Source organism: Primulina tabacum, chromosome 1, assembly GCF_025594145.1.
Source record: "Primulina tabacum isolate GXHZ01 chromosome 1, ASM2559414v2, whole genome shotgun sequence".
Lineage (NCBI taxonomy): Eukaryota > Viridiplantae > Streptophyta > Magnoliopsida > Lamiales > Gesneriaceae > Primulina > Primulina tabacum.
In genome coordinates this window covers 21,314,661-21,340,811 of record NC_134550.1, presented here as the reverse complement: position 1 = coordinate 21,340,811, position 26,151 = coordinate 21,314,661, and the positions used below count along the sequence as shown (strand labels likewise).

General features: G+C 36.9%; 1 protein-coding gene and 1 long non-coding RNA gene across 2 annotated transcripts in view; both read left to right on the top strand.

Annotated features, from left to right (window-relative positions):
• Positions 1-1,779: 1,779 nt before the first annotated feature.
• LOC142542893 (kinetochore protein NDC80 homolog) lies at positions 1,780-13,232 on the top strand. The gene is made up of 4 exons (XM_075649794.1): positions 1,780-2,941; positions 4,382-4,628; positions 12,447-12,593; positions 12,750-13,232. The coding sequence occupies exons 1-4, from the start codon at positions 1,833-1,835 to the stop codon at positions 12,984-12,986; spliced, it is 1,740 nt and encodes a 579-aa protein (XP_075505909.1). The 5' UTR covers positions 1,780-1,832; the 3' UTR covers positions 12,987-13,232.
• A 9,770-nt stretch (positions 13,233-23,002) lies between these two features.
• LOC142518394 (uncharacterized) overlaps positions 23,003-26,151 on the top strand; it is a 97,536-nt gene continuing 94,387 nt past the window's right edge. The window contains exons 1-2 of the long non-coding RNA XR_012813538.1: positions 23,003-23,074; positions 23,209-23,297. This is a non-coding gene — a long non-coding RNA (uncharacterized LOC142518394). The remainder of the gene's footprint in view (positions 23,075-23,208; positions 23,298-26,151) is intronic.

The following is a 26,151-nucleotide window of genomic DNA, read 5'->3' as shown; positions in this document are numbered from 1 at the left end:
GAGGCGGTGCTATTCGATGCTCTTACCATGATTCGATGAGTTTAATCAGAAAATTATTTCTGACATTGTCATGATCAAATGTAGGTACATAGAATGAGGCAAATAAGGGTAAATCTGAATAAAGAACAATGTTCTGAATCACAAAGAATTGTGAACCCACAATTAGCTGTATCTTTGAACTATTGAGGGTTACACAAGTAGTAGATATTTTGTTCTCGTTGAGGCAATAAATTCAAAAAGTTGAATTTATGTAAAATTATGATATAGTAAATTCAAGAAGTTGAATTTATGATAATTAAATTTGGAGATAATAAATTCAAGAAATTGTATTTATGGAAAGTTGAGAGTTTAAAATATTAAACGCAGAAGATTTCAAGACAATCGTTTGTAGGAAATATTACAAGAGTTATCTCCGTCAATCTCGAAATAATTGGTGTTAAGTGATTTATTAACTAAAAGTATATTTATAAACGCCTTATGAATTTTTATTTCCCTTCAAACCATACGAGTGTCCAAAGACATCATTTGATGTCAAATTAAAAATTTCGCTGCGTTTTGGACACGAGAAAACATGTTCCCAACATCATGAATGATCCCTGGTCTTTATCCACGAACTACTTGACTTCGGTATATTTAAACTCTTCATCCTCTAATTTCTTATTTTCCTCTTTCGAATATCTCTTTCACTCTTTCATTTTTGTCAAAAAGTCCATCGATGACAATAGTAAAGACAATAGCCATTTCTTTTAGGTGAGCACGTATACTGTTCTCCATAGACATCATGAAGCTCGTAGGAACCTCCCTGATTAACAAAAGATGCAACTCTCTCTTTCACAAACTCTTCTTCGAACTTGTGTACGAGTTTCTCAACTAATCTTCCATCAGAATCCGCGTCTTCTCCTTGTGAACGCTGATATTTCCCCTGTGATTTAGGAATTCCTTTGTATTTCTCTTTACCTTTACCTTTGGAGGCATTGGTCCCACCAGACATGCCAAAATACGTTTGCACATAAAATTGTTAGGGCGTGCCAGACACGTGATCGTGATAAATTTGTGATTAATCAGATTTCTTCAATCAAGCTTTGTGGATCCCGATTTATTTGTTGGTTCTAACTCCATTGGTACAGCCACAAAGCTATGAATTTAGTTGAGGAATATGATGAAATTGCATGAGAAACTCATGAACATCTAATTTAATTATGTCTATGAATTGGGATAAAGATTTCACAACTAAAATTGAAAAAACTGAAGGATTATGTTAAAACTTGAAGGAAATAATGGAAATATGCGATATTGTTAAGCTAAAATTAAGAGGTATTTTTGTTGATGAAATTGTCGAGCCTTCATTTTTATCTTTCTTTCCGTTTTTGTTCAATACTCTTGAGCAATTTGGTCATCTTCCACGATCGATCGTAAATCATTGATCGTGGGTAAACTTCTTCAATCATGCATGTGGCCCTCTTCTCGAGCCAATTGATTTTTTCACGGCTTTGTCAGTTGACGAGCTTTTATTGAAATTGGGTTTTCACATTTGATGAACTTTTATTGTTGGTGGGATTTGTAGAACTTGTGTTTTGCAGAATTTTGGTGTAACAAATATATATATTTAAAATTTTATAACCAAGGGTACATTTGCCTAGCAATTGACTAACTCAACAATAATATTAAAAGTTGGAAGGCGGATGACCGGAACCATTTTCATGTGGATCAAGGCCCAAAGCAATCTGGGGCCCATTTTATTATTTTGGGCTATGAATTTAAAAAATATAAAATGGAAAACTGAAATCTGAAATCTGAAACAAATTCAACCCTAAGCCGACCAATACCCGACGATGAGGCCCGCCGGTCGCCGCCGACCAGCCGAACACCCACCACCAACGCCCGCTAACTCTGCCGATCCATGGCAATTCCTCTCCACACCTGTCCCTGGTCGCGACTCCGACGCCAGCTTCACCAGCAGTCGCCCCTCCACAGCCTCAATTGTCCGCTCCTCCAACGCCGTTCCCAACATTTCTGATCGATCCTACCAAGCCTCCGCGCTCCGCACTATTAACGCCTACCTCTCTTCTCAATCTCTTCCTTTCTCTCTAAAACCCCCTCTACCATCCGCTAAAGACATCACTGAAACATTGAAGTACCTCCTCCATCGTCTTGGTTTTAGAGCGCAGAAGCTTGATGAGGAACTCAACCAAGTCTTGAAATTCTTGAAATGCCCTTTGAAGCTAAACAAGTCGGCTCTACGTGCCCCCGGCACTCCCCATTCGTGGCCGAATTTGCTGGCAGTAATTCACTGGCTTGTGCAGATAATCAAGTACAACGGTTATGTGGAAAGTTCTCCAACGAGTTTGGAGGAGAACAGGATGTTTAAGTACACTGCAAATAGTTATGTAAGTTACATTAGAGGAGATGATGAGGCTGTGGATGCTTTGGATGAAGAGTTTATGGTAGAGTTGAAAGAAGGAAGGGATAAAATGGAGGAGAATGTGAAAGTTCTAGAGGAAAATGTGAAGGAATTGGAGGAAAAATTGGAGAGCTTGAAAGCAGGACCTAGTCAAAAGGAGGTCTTGGAGCAGGAGAAGGCTGCACTGGAGAAGGACGTGATGAAGTTCCATATGATTATTGAGCAGCTGGATGGGCATTTGGTGGAGGTACAGAAGAAATTGGAGGAGAAGGATCGGGAGTTGGAAGTGAAGGTGGAGGAGAGGAAGAGGATTTCTGAGGAAAATGAGGAGTTGAAGAGAAAGATCGAGGAACAGGGCATTAATTTTAGAGATGCTGAGAGGATGAAGCGGGAGTTGCAGGCCCTGGATAGGGATATTGAGGAGACAGAGGCTGCTAGGAATGGCTGGGAGGAGAAGATTTGGGAGCTTGATTCTGAGATTGGACGCAAGTTTGAGGAGCTTGAGGGGTTGGTCTTGGAGTGCAATCAAGCTATCCGGAGGTTTTTCTTCTCGGCTCCTTATTTACACTTTCTTCAAATATAATTCTTAAATATTCTTCAATTGCAGCTTTTCGCTCTTTGTTGTTAAAATTTTAATGTTCAATCATATATCCTTGTTAGACGAGGAAATAATTTGTCTATTGCATGCTGTATTGATGTTTTTGGCATATCTTAGAGTTTCATTCGCTGATCACACTGTCATCCAGGATGTTCTGCTCTCTGTTATAAATTATCAACACCGCATTGTAAGAAAACGGTATGACGCATAATCCTGGATCTTATGCCTTATGAGCGCATTCGTGAGGCGTTAATGTATATCTTACCTAAATCAGTTACACCCATTAGTAGTTCCCATTTCCATGTAATATAGCTTTGGCTGGTGATTATCTGCCCAAGCAAGTTGGTGTTGTAGGATTTATTCCAGAACTGCAAATATTATTTTTTCTTTCCCTAGTTTTGTTCAAAAAGAGTAAACTTCTGATCCTTGTAATTTTAAACCGTTCCAGTTTCAAGAAATTTTGTGTCAGTGTGTATGTTGTCCTTGTTTCTTCCTAAGGATATTTAGATAGCATACAATATATAAAAGTGCATGCAAATTGTTAACCCTGTCCCTCCCACCTAAATCAAAGAGGGCCTGTGTTTTCCTCCATAAAATCCTGTTTTAGGCTTCTTGATAACGCTTGATAAAGATGTCCCTTCCTACACAGCTTTTATGGTGTTTGTCACCATTTTCTGATATTTATATTGATATGGGCGTGAATCTGTTTTATGTAGTCATTTTTTGGTTTAGTTGTGAATGGATCCAACACATGGTAGGTGTGAGTAGTCAGACTAAAATTTGCAGTAGGGTGTTTCTCAGGGATGCTTGAGTCTTGAATTTTTTTACAAAATATTGTTGTTATAAGAATGATTGCTGTAAAAGTTTGCTCTAAATTTGAGAATATACAGGAATTAGTTTTGACTCTATATCAATAAAATTTTAATGTACTAATGTATGTAAAGATATCCCAAAAAACTACCATCTTTTAATAAAATTTGTATTTGTACAATGAATTATGTCATGGAAAAAATAAGAACTTTTCTTATTATTTTTTATTTATTTTCAATTACTTTGATGTGTGTAAAATAATAGAGATATGAAATTCGGAAGATTTATCAAGTACAAGCTTCCAAAGATAAACTTATTATTATAACTTTTTGTAAAAATATTGAGTCTTTTCACGAGATTTAATAAATCCGGGGAATTTATTTATGTGATCCTAGAAATTCAAAATGCCTTACTTTGTTATATCAAATAACTGCAAAAGTATTGTTCTAGATGACAACAACATAGAATGATGTGGCTTTTGCATAAGGTAAAACGCGAATACTTTACTCTCTGGTGTTTAGCTACTTTATTTTTAAAGAGTCCCTGCACTATTTACGTGATATTATTTCTAGGTTAAAGCTTGGAAATGGATTTCAATATCAGTTGAATGCCAAGGGGTCCACTCCATTTGAGGTCTTGGGATTAGATTACAAAATGATACTCAAACCTGCACTTACCTCCTTTTCCGAGGACATAAAAAGTGGCTCAATGGAGAAATGGGAGGAATTGATTTCTCTTCAGCAACTTTCACGTGACAATGTTGCTAAGATTGAGGAGATGCGTAAGCAGATCATTGCCCTTGAATTACACATTAATGAAGTAAGTATTGGCAGCTGATGTTTAGCTCTTAGTATTTGGAAATACCTATTTTATCCTGCCTCTAGACTAGATGTGTTATGATGCGTCCCATTCTACTGTTCAATCTGAATTTCCTCATCAGGTTTTCTTAAAATTTTCACCATGTCGATGATCAAAGTAAAACTCAACTTGGGAGTTACAAGGTTACATATTTTTGCAAATTTGTTATCATGGGTAAATAATTTAATGCAGGTTTGCTTTGTTTTTGGAATATAGAAAGTATTTTTTCTTTGATTTTCCTTGCTTTATTTTGCATCTTCCTGAAGCTCGCAAATTACATTGAAACATAGCTGCTGCTACTTATCTCGTGGATAGTTTCGCTACATTTATGCGTCTGTACACGATTTGTGGATTGTGTGTCAAGATATGGATTTGTTGAAAAGAATATCGAAGCAGATTTTATGGGATTAGATTGATTGTAATCCCTAACTTGCTGGGATTTTATTGCAGCCACAATTTTTTATTGATTTTCTTATTTTAAGAGTGATATACTTGTATATAAACTGATGTATGTTCATTGATCTAATAAGGGAAAATAGATATTTTTCTCTGTTAATTGACTAATTCACATGGTATTAGAGTTGTAGCGCCCTTACCCGAGCCATTACTAAACAGACTAATAAATTAGCATGCAAAATTAAAACATAGTAACAATAATTAAACAGCGGAAACCAAATAACTTAATCATCTTACGACCCAAACAAAAACAGAAGAATAACAGCAGTTTTAAACATTAATACAATCATATCGAAAAAATAATTTTGAACGAGAATACGATAAACCAAATAAAACATCCACTGGATCGCCATTGAAAACCCAACTGCTCTAGCCACTGCTCTGGTTGCCGAACCATCCAACCTAAGACCTGCCCGTGGAATGGGATGCTCAAGATGAAAACAACGACGTGAGAGACAATCGCCCAATACGAGAATGTACGAGTATACAAACTGATATGATGCATGCGAAATGCAATATGCTCGGATATCAAGGATCAAGTCAAGAATCTCATGCTCAGTCTAAAGGCGCCTGAGTGTGTAGTCTCTTATCTGCCTTGGGCATGTTTTGGCTCCCACACTCATCATCAAGACGTGAACCTACTATGTCCAATCATTAGAGCCCACGGGTCCCGTCGGACACTGTAGCTCTCGATGCCCCATCGTCCACAATACAGAATAGGGTTGGGCGGTCCCAACAAACGAGGTATATCTCAAAAGATATCATGCTCAACATGATATGTTATACATAATATGCCATAATAGTAAAACATGTATCATGCAATAGATAAATATATAGCATATAAGTGTGTATACTACGCTTGAATATCTCAGTCAGTACATCACGTAGCTCACTAAAACAATATGACAGAAAGCTTACTCGTCTGAACCTAGACAATACCAACATAATGAAATCACTAACAAACTAGATCTTGAATTACCAAACATGTTACAAAGTTCTCCATAATGATCCTTAAATCACTATTTAAGGCTTTAGGATTATAACTGTGTTCGTCGTCAGCCCGCTGATGATGTCTCGATCTCAGTTCACCGACCCCTCCTCGAGTTGACACTAACACCGAAACTTCCCGACACCAAAGTGCCCTAGAAATTGACTAGAAAACCTAAGGTATATGGCTAGAACTCTCTCTGAAAGAAGCGGTTTAAGATACAAAAGAAATCAGCTTCCATTTATAAGCTGCATCCGGACTAGTTCAGAAATTCCGAATCAATCTTATCTGCCACGTGTCACAATCTCATTTGTCTAGTTGGATTTCTCGAAATAATGTAATTTGATGTAGATTGGGTTGTCCATTTTAAATTCGTTGGATTCCAACAGGTTGATTCTGTTAATAATGATTAATTAACAACCCTTTAATCATCTTTTAATTTGTACTTCATTCAAAATAAGGATTCGCGTCATTACAAGAGTCGTACTGATCTTGAGAATCATCCAAATTTTTTATTTTATGCTCTCTCAGTTATGGGGGACACTACTGAAAAAAATTCCAAAGCCGATGTGCACTCCAATGAGCACTCAGCCATCGTTTCAATGGGTTATTTGCAAAATATTCAAACTGCGTATCAACTGAATGGAAAAATTATTTGAAGTTGTCGTAGCTTGTTCGAACAACATTGAGGGGACGAGGAAAGTTGAGCCATGTACTTGGCACAAGGCCTCATTCAAAAGGCCCGAAGTTTGAAGCATCGTATGAAACAAATTCCCTAGTGATGTCGTGGTTGTGGAACTCGATGATTCCGGAAATAAGTGATACATGCATGTTCCTTGGTACAACCAAGGAAACTGGGATATCATCAAGAAAATGTGTTCAAAAGTTCATGATGCAGCACAGATCTATGAAATCCGCACCAAATTCTCGGCCACTAAGCAAGGGACCCGTACCATAACTGAATATTCTAAAATGTTACGGGGCTTATGGCAAGAGTTGGACCACTATCAATGTATCAAGATGAAATGCAGTTCAAATGCTACTGTTCTCAAGAGATTCGTTGAAAATGAGGGGATTTATATTTCCTTGCCGGGCTTGATATTGAATTTGATGTTAAGGATACAGATCTTGGGGAAGAAAGATTTACCGTCCTTGCATGAAGCCATCTCCATCATCCGTACTCAAGAAGGAAGGAGAAGTGTTATGCTTGAAGATTATGCCAAGTGTTCTAAATGGCAGTCGAGGCGGTCGCCTAGGCGGTAGGCTGCCTTCGACTGCAGCACCAACTACGCATGGGGCGGCTGTTTTAGGCGGCCCAAGCTATATGGTGGTGGGCAGGCTGTCGAGAGCGGTGGGCAGGCGGTCGAAGCGGGTGGAAGCGGCGAGCAGGTGGGCCAGGCGGCGAGCAGGCGGGCCAGGTGAGGTGGTCAACATTTTTAAGTTGTAGTCAACTAATTTCAAAAACCTAGTAAAATTCAATTGATTTTAAAACTCAAAGCCCTGGTTATTTAAATCACACCCTACTTTCTTTTTTTTGAACTTTTGGTTCTCACTCCTTACTATCAACTACTAAGCCCATCACACAAATTGTCTTCCGTCGCCGCCACCCGCTCGCGCCAGCAATAAGAAGCTTAGGTTAGGCATTATATATTTATTATTTAACATATTTTTTTATAATATTTCAGATTTTGTTATTTCAAAAATCAAATTTGCTTTTTTCCTATTATTACTAATTTATTGTTGAAGACTAATGGCAGAAAAAGATATGAGATGTTGTATGATAAAGTAATTATATTACTTAGCATAATAGCATTAATAAGATGATGAATCTTTATCTTGTTAGTTTGCATTTATATATTTATTTGCACATTATCTAGATGATACTATATTGTATGAAGCTTTTTATGTTTAAACATTATTTAATTACATATCAAAAATAAAAATATGATGACTATTTGTGATTATATTGCATGATTATATATGATTATTTATAAAAAAAAATTACTTAAAAAAATTTAAAAGCCTAAACACCGCCTGGGCACCCGAGGCGGTAGGCGGTCACAGACCGCCCCGCCACCGCCTCCCGCCATTTACAACATTGATCATGCCTCAAATGGATCAGCATTAGTGACAAAATCAGTCCATCAACAGCCCTTTGAAGGAGACAATTGGTCTATAGTGTTGTCAAAGCCTCCATTCAAGCAGTCGAAGGATTCTTTTTGGTGCACTTACTGCAGGCGGTCAGGCCATACCAAAAAGAATTTCTGGAAATTGAATGGGTGACCTGCAAATCTGCACAAGAGTTTTTTCAGTAAGGATGAGAAAGACAAAGGGCAAGCCCATATGGCTAATGGTCATCATTCAGGCAGTGAAGAACACACACCATATCCCACATGCAGCTAGGAAGACATTGAGAAGTTTAAATTTTTTTGGGAACTCTTGAAGAACCTTCCGGACACCGGAGCCAGGTACATGATCACTAGCATTTTTAGGCATATCCTCTACCTCTTGTCATCTTAATGCTTAAAATCTCAACACATGGGTAATGGATTCAGGGACCACCGACCATATGACTTTTTGCTCCAAAAAATTCATCACCTGTAAACCTTGCCCTAGCCAAAAGAAAATTATAGTAGCAAATGGATTCACCATCACAGTTGCTGACCAAGGAGATATTTACATAAATGATAATTTTACCCTTAGAAATGTTCTTCATGTTCCGAGCCTCCTCGCCAACTTAGTCTCCATTAAAAGACTAACCAAAGATTCTAACTGTAATGTGATTTTCTTCCCATCTCATTGTATATTTTTAGGAACTAGGCACGGAGAGGAAGATTGGACATGCTAGTGAAAGAGAAGGTTTTTACCATCTGAAAGAAAGTTGTGTGGATACTGCCAGAGTTGCGAGTTCCTCTCCTTTATCGTTTTTTTCTGCCATTCCAAATAAAGATAAAGTTTGGGTTTATCATCATCGCTTGGGTCATCTGTCAACTCATGTTCTGAAATTTATGTTTCTATCTTTGGTTAATGAGTCTTTTGTTAAGAATTTTCATTGTACTGAATATGAGCTTGCTAAATACAAGAGTTCCTCTTTTCCAACCAGTAATACGAAGACTTTTGTCCCATTTTCTCATTTTCATAGCAACATTCGGGGACCCTCAAAGGTACCTATTGTTTCTGGGGCAAGATGGTCTGTGTTTTTTATTGATGACTCTACCCGAGTGATTTGGATATATCTCATGAAATATAAGTCTAATGTCAGAACCATTTTTCAAAATTTCTATCACGTGGTCAAAACTCAATTTGAAGTTGGAATACAAAAATTTCGATCTGGTAATGCTAGGGATTACTTTAATCAAACCTTTCCTCCTTTCTTCCAAAAGCAATGGATTGTTTATGAATCTTCTTGTGTTCATACCTCCCAACAAAAAGGGGTGGCTAAATGGAAAAATGGCCACCTTCTTGATGTCATGAGAGCGTCAAAGTTGTCCTTACATCAGCTCATCTTATAAACCGACTTCCAACAAAAGTCCTTGATTTTAAAAGCCCTTTAGAAACTCTCACTAAATTATTTCCCAACTTTACGGCCTCGAACAATTTGATTCCAAGAATCTTCGGCAGTGTTGTGTTTGTTCACATTCATCCACACAACAGGGGCAAACTCGATCCCAGAGCTCCCAGGTGTGTCTTCATTGGCTATTCCTCCGCTTAGAAACGGTACAAATGTTTCCATCCTCCCAGAAAAAATACTTTGTCTCAGCAGATGTCACATTTGATGAATCAACATCCTATTTTCCAAGTACCTATCTTCAGGAGGAGAATTTGGGTGAAGACAGAGAACATGAGAAGTTTTCCTTTGAATTTCCTAGCCTATCTAATCCCATCACTATGCTATCAACATCCATTGATTATCCAAACCCTGACGAAACGGTAAAGGAACGAGGAACTCGACATTACGCACCTATCTTCAGGAGGAGAATTTAGGTGAAGACAGAGAACGTGAGAAGTTTTCCTTTGAATTTCCTAGCCTATCTAATCCCCTCACTATGCTATCAACATCCATTGATTATCCAAACCCTGACGAAACGGTAAAGAAACGACGAACTCGACATTACGCAGCCACTACAAGTTTATTCTAGATGGCCAAGACTAGACACTTCTCCTATTTTAGCTACGGTTCAATCACCTGAAATGCACCACAAGACAGTCAACCTCAACCAACCATTAATCCAATGGAGTAAGAAACCGTGACATCACAAATACCCGAGGAACCAACCCATACCTCTTCAGTGCCAAATGATTCTGATTTACCAGTAGCACTTGGGAAGAAAGTTAGATCTTTGTACCAAACATTCATTGCATACTTTCTTACCAATTCACTCCATTCTCATTCCCAGAAATTTAACTGAAGCATTAGGAAACGGGGAGTGGGAGAATATGGTGAAACTGGAAATGGAAGCGTTGCGTTGGAACAAACTAAAACATGGGTTTTTGTTGAGATGCCTAAAGGGAAGAAAATTGTTGGATGTAAACGGGTGTTAAATACAAGCTAGATGGTTCAGTGGAAAGATACAAGGCATGATTGGTTGCGAAAGATATACTCAAACCAATGGCGTTGACTATGTGGAAACTTTTGCTTCGATGGCGAAAATGAATACAATTCGGGTTTATTATCATTGGCAGCCAACTTTGGATGGAACTTTGCAGCAGTATGACGTAAAAAATGCTTTTTTGCATTGTGATCTTGAAGAGGAAATTTATATGAAGGTTCCCCCAAGTTTTAAACCTAAATATGGGATGGCTTGCAACTTAAACAAGATCCTATATGGACTTAAACATTCTCCAAGGGCCTGGTTTGGAAGGTTTACAAACGTGATGATTGCATCGGGTTATAAGCAAGGTCAAGGGGATCATGCATTGTTTGTGCGTGATTCAAAGATAGGGGGAGTGACTGCATTACTTGTATACATGGATGATATCACAGTAACTGGAATGATGCTGGAGAAATGCAAAGATTGAGATAATGCTTAGAAAAGGAATTCAACATCAAGGATCTTGGCAGACTAAAGTATTTTCTAGGAATTGAGGTGGCTAATTTGAAGCAGGGAATCTTAATATCACAATAGAATTATGTTGTGGATTTATTGACAGAAACATGGATGTTGGGATGTAAGCCAGCTGAGACGTCAATCAAGGCTAACCACAGGTTATGTGATGCATGAGAAGAGACAACAATGGATAAGAATTCCTTCCAGAGACTTGTAGGAAGGTAAGACCCGACATTATCTATGTTGTAAATATATCCAGCCAGTTCATGCATAATTCAAAGGAAATGCATCTGAAAGCTGTTAACAGAATTCTAAGATATTTAAAGGAAACAGCTGGGAAAGGACTTTTGTTCAAGAAAGGGAAAACTTGACAGTGGAAGCCTACACAGATGCAGACTCTGCGGGTTCTCAACCTCGGGCTACTGCACATTCCTGGGTGGCAATCTTTTAACATGAGGGAGTAAAAAATAGGATGTATTTGTAAGGTCAAGTGCGGAGTCTGAGTTTAAATGGTGCTTGGGATATGTAAGCTGTTATGATTAAAATTAATATTGGATGATATACGAATCAAGTGGGTAGGTCCTATGTTATATTGTGATAAAAAGTCACCGATTAACATTACACATAACCTTGTTCAACTTGATCGAACCAAACACATTGAAGTGGACATACACTTTATAAAGGAGAAGTTGGATAAAGGACTGATTTGCACATTGTTCATCCCATATAAAGATCATTTGGCAGATTTACTTGCAAAAATGCAATCGAGTAACACATTCCAACAAATGGTTAGCAAACTTGGAATGGACGACATCCATTGAGCTGCTTGAGGGGGAGTGTCATGATATGAAACAGATTTTATGGGGTTAGATTGATTGTAATCTCTAACTTGTAGGGATTTTATTGTAGCTGTAATTTATTCTTGAGTGGGATAGTTTCTTTATTTTAAAGGTGATGTACTTGTATATAAACTGATGTATGTTCATTGATCTAATAAGGGAAAATATATATTTTTCTCTGTGAGTTAGAAATTGGAATGAATACAGAATTGGATTATGAAGTCCTTTTATATTTAGCATAGTGTGATAAACAAAAAAAATAATTCAGAATCGTTAATTAAATTTTATAACAGGGAGGAGCCAAGCTCGGTCTTCTTTTTTCCATTCAAAGTGATTGATGTCATTTTCTTTTTCTTACTTTATGAGGCCTTTTTTACTTGCATTTGTGTAAAACGGACTTTAGTCTAAATGATACGTGAAATTCCTTTGAATGCTTTGACTAATGTAGGTTGAAGCCCAGATGAATTTAATGCGGAAAGAAACACATGAATATGTATCCAGAAGTGCAAGGGAAGCTAGAAAAATGGCAGAGGAAGTTGAGATAGAGGCTCAGAAAATGTTTATGGTAGAAAAAGAAGCAGCTGAATATTTGCAGGTATGCCGATTTTCATTTATCTGCAATCCAACACGGCAACACCAATCACTAACCAATTGACCTTTGCAATATCTCTGGAAAGAAATTTATTTCTTGTTTCCACATGGTCGAGTATTACAGGAGTTTGATCTTTTATATGCTCAACTTTTGGTGTAGACATACAAGATAAAGTTGCAGGAAACAATTGCGCAAAGTGAGGAAGAAGTAAAAATGTGTGCTCGAGAACTCTTTGACTTGATCAATTCTGTTGCGGCATATAAAGAGTATACGGGATCAAAAATTTCTCGGATGAGGAATGATTTGCTTGAAACAGCTGGTGCTGTGGCAGACATATACAAAGAATATCGTCCTTCAAAGGTGCGAGTCGTTACAGATTCAGGCAATTCATCATAAAAATTTCCAAGCATGAAGATGCATTATATTTTTGGATGTCAGAATTAATTTAGCTAATTGCTTGCCTCATCTATTATATACTTTATTTAAGACGGTTTATTTATCAAAGAATGCGTGTAAGTTATGTGCACTTGTGCTTGGAGTGGAGTGGAGCATGCTTGTGTATAATGTTGAGAACAAGAAGTATCCATGTGTGCATCTCCCAAGTCATTTTCCGGATGAGATCCCTCTTTACCGAGAATTTGGTATATGGCTATCGCAAATTTCAATCTCGAAAGATGGTTGTCTTGTTTTTCAATTGTTGTTGTATCTTGTGTTTTATAATCGGATCGGTGATCGAATCGATCTAATCTAATTAAAACGGTCCAACTTATTATATAAATATTAATAGAATATTAATTTTAAAAATTAAAATTTACAGTGAAAAATAAAAATATCAAACTCACAAAATTTATCAAACTACACATTTTATAAAAAATTTTCTTTACTCAATTATGATTTTCTTCACAAATTGAGAGATTAATTTATAGAAATTTTTTGAAAATAATCCAAAAATAAATACGTAATTGCATACATCATCATACACTAATTTTCAATATTTACAACTCTTATTTTCAACATTCAAATATATCAACTCTTATTTTTCAACATTCAAATATATCATCTATTATTTTTCAACACAACTATTATTTCTCAACACTATGATGACCATGATGCAATGATTGTATTCATTATGTATTTTATACTGCCTCGTTAAAACCTTACTAAGAAAAGCTCATTGGGATAAAAATCATATTAAGGGAAAAAGAGTGCAGTCATGTAAACTCTCCCTCATGTTAACACGAACGATTCTTTACAAATTTCATAGATTGCACATCTCAATGTTATATATATGTTTTCTGAATATTGTCGTAGGAAGTTCCTTTGTGAAGAGATCTGACGAGTTTTTACTTGATTGAATATAACAAATATCAATATCTTTATTTTTTTCAAGCTCTTGGGTGAATGCGAAGAACTTAGGGGAAATATGTTTAGTTCTGTCGCTTTTTATGCATCATTCTTTCATTTGAGCAACACATGCAGTATTATCTTCATATAGTATCACAGGCTTCTTGTCGAATGATAATCTTCATGAGATTTGGATATGTTCGGTCATTGATTTTAGCCACATACATTCACGACTTGCTTCATGTAGTGCAATAATCTCGACGTGATTTGATGACGTTGTTAAGAGTGTTTGTTTCTGTGAACGCAAAGAAATTGCAGTGCCTCCACGAGTAAATACATATCCTGTTTGGGAACGTACCTTGTGTGGATCAGATAAATACACAGCATCAGCATAACCAATTATGCTTTGATTGGTATCTTTTGAATACAAAAGTCCCAAGTCTGTCGATCCTCGTAGATAACAGAATATATGTTTAAATTCCGTTCCAGTGTCTTTTTGTTGCATATGAGCTAAATCTTGCCAATAAATTTACAACAAAAGATATATCAGGTCTTGTGCAATTTGCAAGATACATAAAGGCACCAATAACACTTAGATATGGTACTTCTGGACCAAGAATAACTTCATCATCTTCACATGAACGGAATGGATCATTTTCAATGTTTAATGATCTAAAAACCATTGGAGTACTTAAAGGATTTGATTCATCCATATTAAAACATTTAAGGACTTTTTCTGTATAATTTGACTGGTGAACAAATATTCCACATTCTCTATGTTTAATTTGCAAACCCAGACAATACTTTGTTTTTTCAATGTCTTTCATTTCAAAATCTTCAATCAAGTACCACACAACTTCTTGAATTTCCTTATTCGTTCCAATAATATTTAAATCATCAACATATACAGCAATAATTACGCATCCGGATGTTGTTTTCTTAATGAAAACACAATGGCATATTAAATTTTTTACAATCCCTTTTTCATTAAGTGTTCACTTAGCCGATTATACCACATTTGACCGGATTGCTTTAACCCATATAATGATCATTGCAATTTCACATAATAACATTATCTGGGTTTTGAACTTTGTGCTTCAAGCATCTTAAATCCTTCAGAGATTTTCATATATATATATATATATATTAGTATCAAGTGATCCATATAAGTAAACTTTTACAACATCTATAAGACATATTTCTAAATTTTCAGATACCGTCAAACTAATCAAATACCGAAACGTAATTGCATCCATAACAGGAAAATACGTTTTTCATAATCAATTCCAGGCCTTTGAGAAAAATTTTGTGCAACAAGTCGAGCTTTATATCTTACTATTTTATTTTTCTCATTTCGTTTTCGAATAAAAACTCATTTGTATCCAACAGATTTTACACATTCAGATATAAGGACTATAGGCCCAAAAACGTTACACTTATTTAGAGAATCTAATTCAACTTGGATGGCATCTTTCCATTTTATCCAGTCCTGTCGATTTGTACATTCACCAAATGATTTTGGTTCATGATCTTCATTATCATTTATGATGTCAAATGCCACATTGTAAGAAAATATCTCATCAATTTCTTTTATATCTTTTCGGTTCCATATTTTTCCAGTATTAATATAATTGATAGAGATTTCACGATTCTCATCAGTTTGTGGTTCTGACGGAACATTTTCATCATCATGTATTTCTGCTGGAATATCATTTTCTATTTTGTGATCATCGTGTTTTTCTATGATTTTTCTTTTTCGAGGATTTTTATCCTTGAAACCGATTGTTCTTCCACGCTTCAGGCGTTTAATGACATCATGTGTAAGGCCCGAGAATTTTATTACCGTAATCTGAAATTGATCTGAATGATTTGGCGATAATTGATGTGATTATAGACGGGAAGGATTAGACCGAAAAGACGAAAGAAAACACGGAATATGTGCGAGGACAGAACACCTCGCGCATATGCGCGGCGAGGATCTGCGCATATGCGCTTGAGTGGCAGAAGACCTGGCGCATATGCGCGACATGAATGGGCGCATATGCGCGAGAATGGCAGAGAAGTTGGCGCATATGCGCGGCTGAAGGCGCGCATATGCGCGAGTATTGAAATGTCGAGACAGTAGGTCTCGCGCATATGCGCGACTTATGTGCGCGCATATGCGCGAGCAGTCCAGTAGCTAATCTTCGGAAAGAACTTTCGGCGCATATGCGCGGAGTTAGGACTCGCATATGTGCGAGGCATGCAGAACATAAAATCGACATTTGGCTCACTATGAAACTTGGTATATATATATGTGTATAACAAGTGTATCTTCAGAATTCAAGAACGAAGGAAATCGAAAAGCTTCCGAGGAGATTTTCTTCAATTTGAGAAATTGCAAGTTACGAAAGATCCGTCCGTCTGATTTCAAATCCGAGTATAGCACCGAGTTCCTAGCGACGACAGCTACAACTGGACGTAAGTTTTGTTACGTTTAGATACGATTTGAAATTATGATATTTTCAGAATCGAATATGAATCCTATATGGTGTTTCTGATACAATGGACATCGTATATTTGAAGTCAGATTGAAGAACAGACTGTTTATGTAATTGTTATGATTTTCAGAGTTGATTTGATTAAGATTCAATATCAGAGTTGTATTGTTATTCAGATTATAAGTTGTACTGATACTGATGATGAGTTCTGGTATTATATCTATGATGTTGAGATTGCCGGAATATCGAGACTGTATTGTTATACCGTCGAAAATCAGTAAATTGATATTGATCAGATTCAGTAGTGATTTCGATTATATCGTGATATCGTCGATATGGATTAGATTGTATCTTGATTCGATATTGATCAGATTATGTTTGATTTGAGTATTGATCAGAATAGATTTTGAATTGAGTTGCATATTGAGATTGTGCCTATGCGATATTGTATTTCAGATTGATATGGACAGATTTGACTTCGAGACTTCGACTTCGTCAGACCGCGAAGACAAAGGTATAAATTTATGTTGATGAGGGATTGCACAACTCGAGTCCGATTAACTTGAGTTTCCCAAAATCACATACTTTACTTTATTGCATCGATATTTGCAATTGTATGAGGTTGATACCTTTGATTTATTGATTTATGTATTGAGTCATTAAGCGGATACGCCTAATTGTGAAGGAGTAATCTTGTGACAGTAGTGCCGGATACTGATGGAATCGTCACTGGCACATTGCACATTGTCAGAGGATAGGATATTGGTGAAAATGCCAAAGTCTGTGACGGTTAGGTCAAAACACCGGACGTTTGGCTATATCGGAGTGGATAGAATTGGAGTTTCTTCTATTACTGGTGTTCGATATGGAAAGAGCCAAAGTCCGTGAATAAGAACATACCACCACCCCGATCGGGAGTGTAGGTGGGTGTATGTTCTTATTCCGATCGGGATCTCTAGATTAGGACTGATTCGAGTCTGAGTTTGAGAATCACGGAGAGTGATTCATTGCTTGATATTGAATTATGTTCCTGATTATGGTACATGTTTAGAGTAAAGGTTATTGTTGATATTGATTCATGTTTCGAATTATGATACATGCTACGAATGTTTGATTCATGTTCTGATTTTGATACATGTTATGAATGCCTGTTATATGCTTTTATATTGTTAATATGATTGCATGTATACATGGTTTATACTGGGAATGTAATTCTTACCGGAGTTATCCGGCTGTTGTCTTGTTTGTATGTGTGCATGACAACAGGTGAGACAGGATCAGGGTCAAAAAGAGAACGAAGCTGGATTTGATAGCGTGGAGATCCGGGCTCAGAAGTAAATTAGGAGTCAGCACTGATATGTAGTTGAACCTAGTTGGATTATTGTAGACAATACATGACTTGTATGTTTATATTTAGTATGTAATTCAGATTGATTTACATAACGTTTCCGCTTTGTATTTTAAAAAAAAATTTAGACCATGTTTATTATAATTGATTGATTAATTCTAAGAACGATTAAAAACTTTAATTAGCGTCCGGGTCCCCACAACATGTGGTATCAGAGCAATAGGTATAGAACTGTAGGTTTTTGAGACTGAGATAGAGGCTAGTGAGCGGGGTAGATTGAGTTTTCTTTCCTTGCATGTGATTGCTAGCATGTGATTTATTATAATGTTGACTTACATTGTATATGCTAATAGTGCAGTATGTTTTTACTGTTTTTGAAGATACATGTTACTTGAATATCTGAATTGATTTGGTAATGTGTATAATTTGAGAACGAATTAGAACCAATTCTTGATCTGAGGTAAGCTGATCGGAAAGGGACTGAGACGGATTTGTCTCATGTGATTGCTAACCCTTGTGATTATCATATATACCTCCTCGAAGAATTCCAGAACGAGGTAGTACGTCGACTAATCAGATGGATGTGTCAGAAACTCGGATGGAAACACAGTTAAAGAGGTTTCAGTCGTTTCAACCGCCGATTCTGAATGGTACTGAGACGCCAGTCGATTGTGAGAACTGGTTAGATGATATAGAAATGCTATTTGAATTTCTTGGTTTCACAGATGATTGTAGAGTTAAACTGATTGGGCACCAGTTACGGGAAGTTGCAAGGAGTTGGTGGCTGGTAACCAAAGAAGCTTTAGAACAACGTAGTTCAGTGATTACGTGGAAAATTTTTAAAGTTGAATTCTATCAAAGATTCTTCCCCGTATCATACAGACAGGATAAAAGTGCAGAGTTTGCAAATCTGAGACATGGTCAGTTGAATATTGATGAGTATTTGTGTAACGCCCCGAAAATTTAAAGGTCCACGCAAACCACATGCGTAAATTATTAAATTCCTTGTGCATTTCAATTAATGGTTTTAATTGCATGGATTAATTTTGTTGTGCTTATTTACATGTTTAAAATATATTTTTCTACATGATTGCATTAAAATATATTTTTAAAGGTTATTCAAATTGCGATCGAGGAACGGAGACCGAGGGCTGAAAAATAGAAAATGATTTTTATTAAATAGTTGTTTTTAATTATTTAAAATTTGGGAGATGTTTTTTATTATTTTTGAAAATATGGGGTTTTTAGGTGATTTTATACGCCGGGGCGTAAATTTTATCGGTGTTGGTTTTTCAACTAAAATACGAGCTTTTTGGCAACCCGGCTATTTAATTCACAAACTTATTTTAAGAAAGCTATTTTTAACATTTTAATTAATCACTAATGGGCCTAATTTATATTCTTAATGGGCCTAAACTTAATTAATGTTTAATTAGCTATAAAATAGCCAAAACCTCCCCATAAGCCCTCATTGTGTACGCCACTTTTCAGAATTCTATTCTCCAAAATTTCCCTCAAGTACACGGCACCCACATACCACAATTTGAAAGGAAAAGTCGAGAATTTCAAAGGGGAAAATTCAACCGAGGGTTTTTGTCGCCGTTCTTCGCAATCGTCAACGGTTTTTCGTGCGTTTAAAACGCAAAGGCACGCCATAATTCTCCTTTTACTCATCCATCACATCATAGTATTTATTTAATTGTGTTTTGCATGAAAAACAAATTGCACATCATGATATTTTCGTAACTATGTCTATGTGTGTGGTAAACTCTTGTGTTTTGGTTCAAAAATCATGTTTGATTTGTGTTAAAGGGCTGCCATGGTTAGGGAATGGATTAAGGGTGTTTTACACAAAGTTTAGGGTCCTTGAAACACACCAAATAAGCGGAAAACTTGAATAACAAAAGCTGGACAAAAAAAAATACGTATGCAGCAACTAGAAAGAACCGTGAGTGTGGGTTGTTGTTCAAGGGGGTTCGGCTTTGGGGCTTGAGGGCTTGGCTCGGTCTGGGCTTGGGGCCAGGGCGAGCTAGGGATGGTTATGGGTCAGGGGAAGAGTCCTAGCCATGCTAGGACTCGAGACCATGGGTTGGGGAGGAGTCCTTATCAAGGAGGACTCCACCCGAGAGCTTCTATGGGCAGCGCAGGGGGATCGGCGTGTGCAGGGAAGAGAGGCTCGGCCAGGGGGTCTGGGCTGGGATAGGTTAGGTCCTTAGGGTCCTAGGAGGGTGCTTGAGGGGATGGTTCAAGGAGTGGCTCGATGGGTGGAAGCCTAGCATCAAAAACGTGAGATTGAGGCTCATGACAGCAAGTAGGCGAGAGGTTGCTGTCCATGTTCAGTGGGTTGCTGCTCACGTCCAGGGGCTTGGGTTGGTCTGGGTATGGTCTGGACGTGGTCCAGGGTCAGTTAGGGTCAGGTTGGCTCGGTGGTTAAGGGTTGGGAGGAGTCCTAGCCTAGATAGGAGTTCAATGGTTCAAGGACACTACACTCACACACATGCAGAAACGTGGGTCGACTTCCAGCAAGAATTTGAGCGGGTTAGGGTCATGTTTTGGGGCTGGGCTTGAACAGTAGGGTCCCTAGATGAGTTGGCTAGGTTTTGGCTCAAGGTGGCTCAGGCGTGGCTCGAGTAAATTAAGAGATGGCTCGGTGTGTGCGATAAGGTGTCAAAAACAAAAATAATAAAGCTAAAATTAAATCCAAGGGTCCACAGGGGTGGCTCATGACTTGGAAGGGTAGAATAAATATTGAAAAGGCTATGTTTAAAATTTGGGATCAAAATAACGAGTTTTGGATTTATTTGGGATTTAATCGCCGCACGAAATGCTAATTAACGAGATAATTGAAAAACCTAGTTTTAAGCTTTATAAAATTATGAAAAATTAGGTTTAAGCTTAAATAATTATTATAAGTCTAAGTTTTTAATTTGGGAATTTTCTATTAAGGTTTGGTTTAATTCGGGATTAAAACGCATTAATACGTCATATTTAAAGATTAAATTAAAAGTCATCAATTTAAGTCAAATAAAAATATAGAAAAATTCCTGTAGGCTTAAATAATTATTTGGGACATGTTATAGTCAATGAAATTAAGAAAATGTCAAAAACGGGAAATTTTATGTCCAGGGGTAAAACGGTTATTTTACACCTATAAATTAGTAAACGTCATGGCATGCCCTATTTGCTGTTGAATATGCTAATATGATTATTTCACATGCTTAAGAATTTTTATACGTTGATATATGATTTTTAAAATGTTCATGGATGTTTATGATTTTTAATATGTTAAGTTATGATTTTTAAATGTCTATGATTTTTTTATGATTTAAATTGGACATTTAAAAGATATGTTGCATGCTTGGTTTCAAAATAAAAATGATATTATGCATGTTTTTATTAAGTGATGATAACCTGTTGAAGGATGTGAAGGGATTGTGACTACTGAATATGTTGGAAATATCGTGAGGGTTATGGTCCCAGTGGGAGCCCGACGATCGTGTTTCCTTGGATACGGATACGGATACGAATACGTGATACGAATACGAATATGTTAATACGTTGGCCAAGGCCCAGTTGACCGGTGAGAGTGTTGCTGGTGTCCCCGCCGCCCAGTACTGTGGTTTTCTTTAGATGGATCCATCGCCCAATACGATTAAGAATACGAGTCACAATCAACGATCTGAATTCAACTTACACGAACATGAATACGAATATGAATATGATTATGTTGATATGAACATGATATGAATATGAATATGTTGATATGAATATGGATATGAATATGTTTAAGTGATATGTTTATGTCTTTTGAAAATGTTTTTATGCATCGTGAAAATGTTTACGAAAACGTTTATGTTTAAAGTTTATGTATCTTCATGAAAACGATATTTTAAGTACAAGTATTTTTCACTGTTATATGTTAACTGTATTATGTAGTACTCGTTATCAAGAATATGATGTGTTGAGTCTTTAGACTCACTAGGTGTGATTGATGCAGGTGATACTGATTATGAATATGATAATGGAGGTCTTGATGGATGACTTTGCTGGACTGAAGGTGCACATAACCCGAGGACCAACCCTAGTTTTCGCACTAGTTATTATTTATGATTTTAAGTAATGTTAAAGATATTTTTACGTCTTTTATTTATGTTATGAGAGATTTTTGAGAGGTTATAGTATGGGCTATACTTTTCAAATAATGTTTTTAGGTTGGTAAAATGTTTGACAATTTTATGCTTTAAAATATTTTCCTTTGGATTTTTAAATGGCAGTTGGATGTTTATTTTTAAAATGATGTCAAAAATATTTTATGGTTCGGCCGATGCTAAGTGAGGTTTAAAAAAAAAAAAAATTTTCTAGTACTTTTAAAGCAATAAAAAGGGCAGGACGTTTCAATTTGGCCCAGTTCTTTACCTTGCTACGTTTTGCCCCTCACGTGGCTAGAAATGATGCAGCTATGTTTGATCAGTTCATCTAGGGATTGAATCCAGAAATACGTACATTGGTGAATGTGAAGCAACCGAATAATTTTGCTGACACTCTGAACAGAGCTAGAAGAGCAGAAACAGTTCTGATGAGACAAAAGGAAGCTTCGTATGTTCTTTCAACCCCGAAACCACTGCAACTACCTCCCCGAATCGAGATTGGTAGCAGCAGTAGTGAAAAGAAAGAACAGTTGAAAGCTCGAAAGAAGCAGTTCAAGAAGTTAGGGAGCGGTTTATTTAGCTCCTGTAGTTCTAGCCCAATTTATGCAGGAGTTTATTGTAGCACTTGTGGAGGAAGACATTCCACAGAGCAATGCCGAGGTGTGTCTGGAAGTTGCCACATCTGTCGTCAGCCAGGACATTTTGCTAGAGTATGTCCACTGAGAGATTCCCGAAGATTCCAGGGAGCAGAGGCATCTGGTGGTAGTGACCGAGGAACAGATCCAAGATGCACTTGATGATGTAGTGACAGGTATATGTTCTTTTATGATTTTGTTCCATATGTATTGGGGAGATTCTCGTACATCTTATACATGATTCTGTATGAATTGCATTGATATATGCTTTATTCGGTTGGGTCTGTATATACTGTAGTATTGATTTCTTTATCTTTTGGGGGAAAAGATTGATATCAGTTAATTCTGTAAATATCGTATACTGCAGTGAAGTGAGAATAAGATTGAGTTATACTGTGTTGTACTTGTGTGGTCTGATTTTGACTGCATTATTGATATTGATGTATTGACAAGTACAGAACTATTATAGATTCTTGCCAGGAGATGGTATGATTCGGACCTGAAATGGCCGAAGAATGAATAATATACGGTAAGGATTTTCGATTTAAAATTCCTTTGATATCTGTATTATTTATGACTCGATGATTATCGAAAAGAATGGAGTAATTCCTTATGTATTCAGTGGATTACTGAAACTGAGCGTATCATGGAATAATTTGCCAGTAGCAGGAGAATTGCTAAAGTCTTCCTATAGAAGATTCCGGGTTTGATTTATATCAGGGAGAGTGATTTCAGCCTTGATTTGATATCAGGTAATGTTATTATTGTTAGAATTCCATACAGAATGATGTTGATTGTATCGGAAGAATGGAAATATCAGTCAGAAGATTTATTGCCTGAGAATTAGAGTTACCTCTGATTGTGCGTGTCTCTATAAAATACTTCAGTTCTGTTTATCAGTTCAGTTATGGGCGGATGAATCCTGTGTTCAGAGGTATTCTGATGATTTTATGCCATTTATCTATGATATTTTGATATACTCATGGCATATGACTGACTGAATTGAATACCTTGTATTGAATGATCTGAGAACTGAAATTGGTGTATACAGAAATTGTTCAGATATGAGTTTTGACTGAAACAAATTGTATTTGTGGGATGTAATATCCGATTATAGTATACCGATTGATCTTGACACAGTTGAGGTCGTGATCAGTGACTGAGGACGACACCGATGGCAGAAAAGTTAGAAATTCATATTTGTCTGCGGTTAGCAAATTATGATATGTGACTGTTGTTGTGAAATTGCTTGAGAATTGTTATTGTTCTAAAACAGTATTAAAGACAGATTATATTGTTTGTGGGACATTACATTCGAAAATGATATAGCAGTTGATTTAAACAACGTCGAAGATGTGATACAGATTATTGGGAACCGTTGAGAGTATATACAGTTCAAGCCGAATCAGAGCTAAACTCGCGAATTAAAGCAGTCCAGAAGTTTGATCAGAATGTTCAGAACTCGGTTTAGATAATCAGAACAGGGTGTCGATCAGAATATCAGGTAGGTGATACTGTATTGTATGTGAATAACCGACTTGTTTGTGCCGAATATTTCGAATCTGAAACGACAGGTATGATCAGAAATGCGCCATCTTTAATTCAACATTTATTCTGATGATAGAAAAATGTAGACTGACTTGAACTGACTGATGTTAGGGAAACAGATGAAATCAGTTGTAACAGAATTTGTACTGAAATGTCTAAATTGCCGACAGGGGAAAACAGGAGATTGGTTATATCGATTATCTATTCTTGAATAGAAATGGGAGTACATTTCTATAGATTTCGTAATGAAACTACCAAAATCTTTTCAAGATTGGAATGCGATGTGATTGTTATTAATAGATTGCGTAAATTTGCATATATTATTTGTACATGAAGACTTACGGATATGACCAGTCGATAGAGATTTATGTCAGAAAAGAGGAGAGATTGTACTGAATGCCAAAGTGGATTATATCAGGCTGTGATTTTCATTTGATTTTGTACTTTTGGCAGAGTATACAATAAACTCTTTCACTTATCGTCTATAGATCGACAGATAGTTGGAACAACTATCCTGGAACTGGAGGATATCCAGGAACTGTAGTGCTGGATTTTAGCACTAGTTGAGGCGATGTGTTGTCACTTTTTGAATGATTGTAAGACAATAGCTATCAGATGAGTATTGAAATAGCATCAGTCGAGGCATTGTACAATGAGGACTGCAGATTTCCTTCGTATAGGAATAATATCTGCGAAATACCTGAGATTGGATCGGATGGAATCAGAGATATGAAAAAGAAATTGAAACTGCTTCGGAAGAAAATAAAGACAGCTCAGAATAAATAGACTGAATATATCAACGTCGGATGATGACTGTTGATATTTGAGGTTGAAGATTGAATATAACCTTGATTGGAATTATTGAATGATTATTCCAGAGTGAAATCAGAGATTCGTAAAAGAAAAATATTTCAGGATGAAGAATATTCCGCTGTTGGAAGTATAGTACAAACATCAGGGCATCGAATAGGCTACCTGGAAGACTGAGTCTGATATGAGGTAGCGATGTTCAGAATTATAACATTGAAAGGAATTATGATTGATTCTGTTATACATTTCTTTCCTTGTCGGACTTGTTATCGGATTTAATTGCATGTGATTTCGGGGACGAAATCGTATCCTAGGGGGGAGAAATGTAAGGCCCGAGAATTTTATTACCGTAATCTTAAATTGATCTGAAATGATTTGGCGATAATTGATGTGATTATAGACAGGAAAGATTAGACCGAAAAGATGAAAGAAAACACGGAATATGTCCGAGGACAGAACACCTCGCGCATATGCGCGGCGAGGATCCGCGCATATGCGCGTGAGTGGCAGAAGACCTCGCGCATATGCGCGAGAAGTGTGCACGCATATGCGCGAGCCATACGAGAAGCCAAGGGGGAAGTCCAGAAGAGTTGGCGCATATGCGCGACATGAATGGGCGCATATGCGCGAGAATGGCAGAGAAATTGGTGCATATGCGCGGCTGAAGGCACGCATATGCGCGAGTATTGAAATGCCGAGACAGTAGGTCTCGCGCATATGCGCGACTTATGTGCGCGCATATGCGCGAGCAGTCCAGTAGCTAATCTTCGGAAAGAACTTCCGGCGCATATGCGCGGAGTTACGACTCGCATATGCGCGAGGCATGCAGAACATAAAATCGACATTTGGCTCACTATGAAACTTGGTATATATATATGTGTATAACAAGTGTATCTTCAGAATTCAAGAACGAAGGAAATCGAAAAGCTTCCGAGGAGATTTTCTTCAATTTGAGAAATTGCAAGTTACAAAAGATCCGTCCGTCTGATTTGAAATCCGAGTATAGCACCGAGTTCCTAGCGACGACAGCTACAACTGGACGTAAGTTTTGTTACGTTTAGATACGATTTGAAATTATGATATTTTCAGAATCGAATATGAATCCTATATGGTGTTTCTGATACAGTGGACATCGTATATTTAAAGTCAGATTGAAGAACAGACTGTTTATGTAATTGTTATGATTTTCAAAGTTGATTTGATTAAGATTCAATATCAGAGTTGTATTTTTATTCAGATTATAAGTTG